Here is a 7,413-nt window from a genome sequence, read left to right on the forward strand (position 1 = left end):
TCAATCCCCTAAAAAAAAAAAAGTTCAATTTGAACTCTAGATATGGTTAAAATGATTCATTTTGTGAATTTCAAGATTTTAGCCTTTATAAACCCAAAATCAGTTTTTCCTTTTTTAACATTGTTCATCTAATATAATAAAGCCATCCTTAAAAATTGGAAATGAAAATAATCCTTCTAAGGCCTAGATCTAAGCATCTTACCAAAATGAACGGCCTATGTTAATTGGGCTAAAAAAATACTTTCTAGGTTGTATTTTCAAAGAGTGTATATTTTTTGTAATTGTTCATTAGGATAAAAAGAGTGTATATTTCAAAATCTGGATCAAACAAATGGCCATAAGATGGTTTTTTAAGGTTGTTGCATTATATTATTATACAACGGTTGCATGAAATTATATACATACATATATATATATATATATATATATATATATATATATATATATATATATATATATATATATATATATATATATTAAAGTCACTTTTGTCTTTTTTTATTAAAGTCACTTTTGTCTTTTTTTTTTAACTCGAGAAAAATAAGTATTTCCCTCCCCCTGCCCCTACCCAAAAAAAAAACACCCTTTCGCTTGCAAACAAGTTGGTCAAATAGCTTTATAAAGTTTATAGAAAAATTAATAATCCAGCTCCTAGAAGACCTATTTTGCTTGTAGACAAGATAGTCACATAGCCTCTCAATGTCCATCTAGAGCCCTTAGACAGATCAAAGAAAATTTTCAGAATGAAGAAATCTAGATGGCTTGGAGCATAATAAAATCAGAAAAAGAACTTGAAGAGGCCTTCAAAGAAGAAAATGTATATGTCCTCGAAAATGACTAAAAAAGATAGTTGTCCACTCGAAGAAGACATAAAACATTGAAGTGAATTTTATTATTTCTATAGTTTTACTATTCATCAACTTTTCATTATTCATTTACTTTTTTTAAAAAGTAGAAACTATTAATTTACCGTTTATTTACTTTTTGAATAGTAACTATTATTAATTTATTTTTATTAAAAGATATAAAATTTATCATTATTTAGATTTTTAATATTCATAGATTTTTAATATTCATAAGCCTTTTTGAGGTGATCCTATATACCTCCAGATGTTTGAAAAGCCTATGGAACCATGTTCATAATAAAGGTTAAAGAACCCCCTAATTCTTCTTTTGTGCTTTTCTTTCTCGAAAATACTCTTCCTTTTTCACTTATTTCTTATGGTCTAAATAACGTTTTCTTTTCCTTTTAATCTCATCAACTCTCACTCCAATGAAAAGTGAGAGGGAGGATATTTATTATTTACTCCTATAAATAAAAGAATGGATAATAGGGTAGAGAGAGAAAGGGAGAGGCTCATAAAGTAGAGAGAGAAAGGAAGAAGGGTAGAGAGAGGAGGGGGAAAGGTACTAGGATAGAAGAGAATAAGAGATGTTTAGAGGGTAGAGAGAGAGGGAGAAGGGTAATAGGATAGTGAGAGGGGAGGGTGGTGATCGATAAATAGCAAAAGGGAGGGGGAGGGTCATGGGGTAGAAAGAGAAAGTGGGAGGGTCATGGGGTAAAGAGAAAAGAGGGAAGGTTCACGGGAGTGAGATTTGATGGGATTAAAAGGAAAAGCAAAAATGATTTGGACATTTTTGAAAAAGGAAATGGTAAAATAAAGATTCTTCTTTGACATTTTTTATAAACTTTTTGGGGGTACATGGGATCTCCACGAACCTAGGGGTATATAGAGGATTGTTAGTTTTAAAAGGGGCCATATATCTTTTTCTTTAACAAAGGGAAATGTAATTTTCACATGTATATTTGTTGGAAAATTGTTTCATGCGGGTTGGATGCATTTTTTACATACGCGGTCCAATTCATTTTAAAGGTGGATACAAATATGTGGTCTATCTAAAAACAATTGAAACCAACGCTTCAAATGTTTTTTTAATAGAATTATTGTTTTAGTTTTAAAAATTTATTTATTTATTCATATTCATGATCTCCAATGTTAAAAATTACATATCTTTAAAAGTTAAGTAAAAAAATCCATATAAAAAATAGATTTATTAAGAGGGCCGCATTTCTACGTTGTGGACTTGGCTCGCATGCTAACCGCGTCTATGTTTGTTTATACTCACATTTAGGGCGCGTTTGATACATAGAGTTTTTGTGAGTGGGAGGGACTCTCTCACAAATTATGGAAGATAGGTCTTTTATCTTTTTGATGGAAGGGACGTCTTCCAAAAATAAACCTATTTTAATAATAAAAAAAAACTGCATGAAAGGCTATCTTTCTATTTTACAACTTCCACATATTAATATCAAACATGAAAATGAGACATTTAAATCCCCCATATAAAACCCCCATTTATCAAACTGGTAAAATTTGGCACTTTTGTGGCCGGTCTTGTAACCTTCTCGACATCATCGTTTTTGACTCTTCCATTAAGATAAGGACCATGTAACTGGCACCTATGTCATAATCCACGTGGCAAAATATATGATCACCACGTCGCACAATGTCTCGTTGCTAAATATAGCTTGGATATTGTAGCTAGAACGATATCTATTTATTGGTAATTGCCGGTTGCTCTAAATTTCATCTTATTATTATTCTTTTTTTTTTAAATTTTGAACAATAAAATTTAATATTTTATAAAAAAATTGATTCGACCAAAGTACTCGGTCCTTGTTGCACATAAGTACCTATATTTAAATCATGGCATACTTCGGACTGAACCCCTTCAGACTAAGTTGAAAATAACTTGGCCGAGTTGATTTTTCAAAGAGTGAGGATCCAAGCTTGGGCATTGACTTATAAATGTATCCGTATTTTTTTTTAAAATTTATCTAATAGATATTCTTGAACACCATTACTTGTGCGGATTGTACTTTAAATGTTCATATCTCAAAAGTCACACACATATAAGGACCATTACTTTGCCATTAGCTTAAAGGCACGTTTGGTACATATGAAAATATTTTTGTAAAAGTATTTTCACATAAAATAACTCCTCTATATGATTAGGTATGAGTGTCTTTTCATGCTAACTGATTACTAATTGGTGTGAAAAAATGTGTTGGGATCAAATGATGTGAAAAAACTCCCAAATCTAAATTATATGAGGGATTCTTCTATGTAAAACTACTTTCAAGAAAATATTTTGCACTTATTATAGGTTCCCTTAAAGAAGCTTATCAAGCTATAACTAACATTTGCAACATTTAATACATGGGATTGTATACAATGAGACCATTTACCTTTGATACAAGGTGGTCACAATTCCTTGCAACCATTTGATATGAAATTTGATAACTTAGATATGTCACAAAGTGTGAGAAAATTTATTTTGAAGTTTGAACTTGGTCAATGGAATAATTGCATCCACCCAAATTCACATCCAATAGTCAAGATTAATTTGACCACTTTGTATCAAAAGTAAATGGTCTTATTCTATACTTTCCCTTGATACATTCTCTATATTTCCTAATCTATTTCAAATTGCCCATCATTCTTTTGATCAAATTTCAAACAGTCTATCACATGGCATGGGTTAGAAATTTATCACCTAGGATTAAATATTTACGTCTACTTTTTGGCATCAAGCGGTCAAAATCACTATTGATCATTGGATGTAAAATCGAAGAGCTGAAATTATGTGATTGATTGGGAACAAAGATCAAAATAAATTTCTTTAAACTTTGTGACACATCAGTTGTTAGACTTCATAGACGGTAGCTAAAAGTGATTATAGCCTCCTTTCGTTAAAACATAATTGGTCACATAATATACATTCCCATTATTGAATAGTACTACTTTTAGGTGTTTTTTTGATAAATTTTGTAGGTCTGTAAATTCCAAAGGTTGTTGATTTTAGCATAATTTAATGATCGAAAAATACCGTTATTTTGCCGAAATTCATTCTGGTGAGGATCACCGGCTAAACTGGTTACCCTCCTTTCTCATCAGTTCAATCTCCACCTATAAATATGTGTGCGTGTGGGAAGCTTGTAACCAAAAATGGCAAGCTTGGAAGCAAAGGAGGAGACTGTCACTGAACCCAAAACGGGGGTTAACTTCCCACGTGCATTGCACGATGGTTTAGAGATGATGGGAGTGGGCTTGAGGAAGAAGAACTTGCTTGGTCTTGTTCCCCTCAAAATCTATGCCTTTGGTACCTCTTTTTCTCTCTTTTTCTGTGTCCATCTATTTAAATGTATGGATAACAACGGGTTGGGTCCGGTCCGGCCCTGGCCGAGCCTAGGTCCGAATTCACCAGACCCAGACCCAAAAATATAGTGTGGGCCCGAACGTGACCCAATAATTAAAATATTTATATATTTAAATATATTTCATATATTTGGACCTGAAAAATATTACCTGAACCATACGTGATCGGACCTAGGCCTTCAAAACAAAACCACGAATGCTCCTTAGATCACTACGCATTCTCCACGTGTTAAACCCTAATATGTTTTCCAATGCCACCACTGATTTTCTAGGGATTACACAATTGCTAACATTCTCATTATCTCTTTTTATCTAGCATTAACACCCACATATTATCGGATATAAGAGGAGTATAAAGTGCAAGAGTGTAAGTGTTCGGGTATTCTGTACTCTGCAGGAGCACACTGTATATTTACGTATACTTCAATTTTTATTATGAAAAAGAAAAGGGCAACATTAGCTTGTTTGGGCAAAACTTTTGGCTAATGTCATGAGGATCGAAGCGACCACCAAACCTGTAAGGCGTTAGGTCCGGTCAGTAGTGGTTTGAACATCAGTTGAATCGATCAGACTAGATTTAAAAAATATTTAAAAAATATGAATAATAATTTAAAAATATAAAATATATTAAAAAATTGACTCAATTTTTTAATCGGGTGAAATCGGTTGGTTGAACAAGCCAAAACCGATTAAACCCAAAGTTGACCACTTTTTTACCAAATAAAATTTTTACTTTTGACCATATTTGATTGATTAGACCGCTGGTTCTTTCTGATGGCTATGCTTTTGACCTCCCTCACCCAAACATGTATTTATACCACTAAGTCGAAGCCTAAGGGGCAAACAACAACAAATCGATACACAAACACGGTTGTCTAAGATTTCAAATCCAGTCATCCAAAAAATATGGTCATATAACTTTTCAAATTCACACATCTGAGTAAAAAAGATGCACCACAACCTGAGATTTGCAGTATGATGCAGGAATCTATGCAGATAAAGAAAGATTGAGAGAGATCGTAAAGGCAAAATTCGAAAGCGCTCCGAGTGAGCCAAAATCCGAGTTATACAATGTCGCAATAGATGCGGATATGGCTACTGTGGCAAGGTTGGTGGTGGTTTATGGAGGGTTGAACATGGGTACAGTCCGAAAGATTTTCAATGACAACCTCGGTGCATCCATTAAAAAGCTTTCCCAGGGTGAGAACAACGACGAGCTCTTACAAAGGTAAATAAGGCACTGTATAGTATATATATATATATATATATATATATATATTATGGGAAAGATTTCTATTCGGTTATTTGGTCCCACCTATATATATATATATATCAGCCGTTAGATATGAGTAGATGACTGACATGGCTTGAGTTACAATATCACAAATTGACTCTTAACTGTCAAGATTTGATCGGATGGCTCAGAATTTTTTATCTTTAATTTTTATTCTGTAAATCATTTTGAAACGAAATTTGGGGATGTATAGATTTAACCGGGGTGCACAATACTTTTTTTTTTTTTTTTTTTTTCTTTTCTGATGAGAAAAATTACTAAAGTACCCCTGAAAATTTTCAGGGAATTTTGGTCATTATTTTTTGTTGGTTATATTTTTTTTTTTTTTTAATTTTTTCAGATTCACACTAATTTTACGATGGGAGGCCCAAAATTTCACCGAGAAAGGTTTTCTTTAAAAAAAAAAAAAAAAAAAAACAATGTTTGGTGTGACATTGTGGTGTAAACAATCGCAGCCGTCGATTCAAATCGAACGATTGAGAAGTGAGGTGCAATATATGTTTTTAGGGACACGTAGAAAGCACTCGATAGGCTTTGGGTTTTGTTCATCCCTTCTCATGAAGATTAGGTTCCATCGTTTTTTGCTCCAAATCAATGAGCATTTCATATCTGAATTCTTCGCAGGGTTTTAGGAGAAGTAAGGGAAGATTTAAAGCTCCCACCGGGCTCCGTTATAGAGATTGCCAAACTCCCGGGTTTTGTCCTACAAACTAAAGGTGCAAACCTATGAACCATACTCTCAACTCTCTCTCTCTCTCTCTCTCTCTGTCTCTTATGCATGTAGTACTCCATTTTTGGTGTTGTAGTGATGGACGAGGTAGTGAGCAGAGTGGAGAGCGAGGTGTTGTGCAGGGCTTATTTCAACATGTATTTGGGGGATGACCCACTTGACCCGGAGGCCAAGGACCGATTTGGACGCTCTCTACTCTCCCTTTTCAACAACCAATAATACCCGTGTTCCCTCGGGTTTATACCTAAATAATACATGCTGCAAGAGAGGGAATTGTACCACTTATGTGTTCTTTCTCCCATCCCTATCTTCATTCAGTTAAATATTGAGGACTTTATTTTATGATGAATTTATAAATTTCAGTTCACTTCAGGATGTTGCATAACTGCCATTTGTAGGGCTGTAAAATAATGAGCTATAATCTCTTTTTATTTTTATTAATGAAAATGGGGTAGGGGCCTTCTCCCCCAATGATTTACCCAAAATAACAATAATCTATAAATACTGGATACTCCTTTTTTTTTGAAATGTATTCGAAGATTCTCTTTTAATGGTGCTAGCTAGTTATGCAGTGAAGCTTGTTGCTTTAGGAAGGTTTTCACTGCTTGGCAATTTAAGTCCTTAGAGGAAAATTCTTCCATTAAGCGTTTCCAAAAAAACATTAACCCTTAAATTAATTGTGGGAAAAGATTATATGATCTTTCTCGATGGCTTAGGTGGTATGGTAGTCCAGAAAACATAGGCGATTTCTCTCATTTGGAAATCTTCATATCATCTTTGATTCACCTTGCAAATGACTTCGAAGACTAAAAAATGGAAAGGCTTTTGAGCTTTCAAAAGCCTTGAATTTGTGGTGCCTTACAAAAACCATTAAAGTTGTTTGTCATTTAGAACCGGTCAATGTTTCAGAAATTGCTCATCTAGACTGGAAATCTGTGATCCAAATTAAGGATTCGTGAGGACCAAACTAGTTCCTAATTAGAATTGGGAACCAGTCTGACTTTGATTGACTCACCTTGTTCTGTCAGTGAGCTGCCGATCTGGATTGACTGAATCACCCGATGCCCTCCTGATTCGGCCTTTCGATCTGGTTATTAAAGCATTGGAGTTGGTCTCTGATTTGGCAGTCAATTTTTTTTTTTTTTTGACATTGATAGTAGGAGTAATTA

General features: G+C 33.8%; 1 protein-coding gene across 1 annotated transcript; it reads left to right on the top strand.

Annotated features, from left to right (window-relative positions):
• The first annotated feature begins 4,010 nt into the window (after nucleotides 1-4,010).
• LOC18447558 (chalcone isomerase-like protein 1) lies at nucleotides 4,011-6,469 on the top strand. Its single transcript, XM_006857654.2, has 4 exons — nucleotides 4,011-4,164; nucleotides 5,205-5,448; nucleotides 6,139-6,230; nucleotides 6,321-6,469. The coding sequence occupies exons 1-4, from the start codon at nucleotides 4,011-4,013 to the stop codon at nucleotides 6,461-6,463; spliced, it is 633 nt and encodes a 210-aa protein (XP_006857716.1). The 3' UTR covers nucleotides 6,464-6,469.
• Nucleotides 6,470-7,413: the final 944 nt, after the last annotated feature.

The sequence above is a fragment of the Amborella trichopoda genome, chromosome 10 (assembly GCF_054954075.1).
Source record: "Amborella trichopoda isolate Santa Cruz 75 chromosome 10, AtrichopodaSantaCruz75HAP2 v2.0, whole genome shotgun sequence".
In the NCBI taxonomy this organism is placed as follows: Eukaryota; Viridiplantae; Streptophyta; class Magnoliopsida; order Amborellales; family Amborellaceae; genus Amborella; species Amborella trichopoda.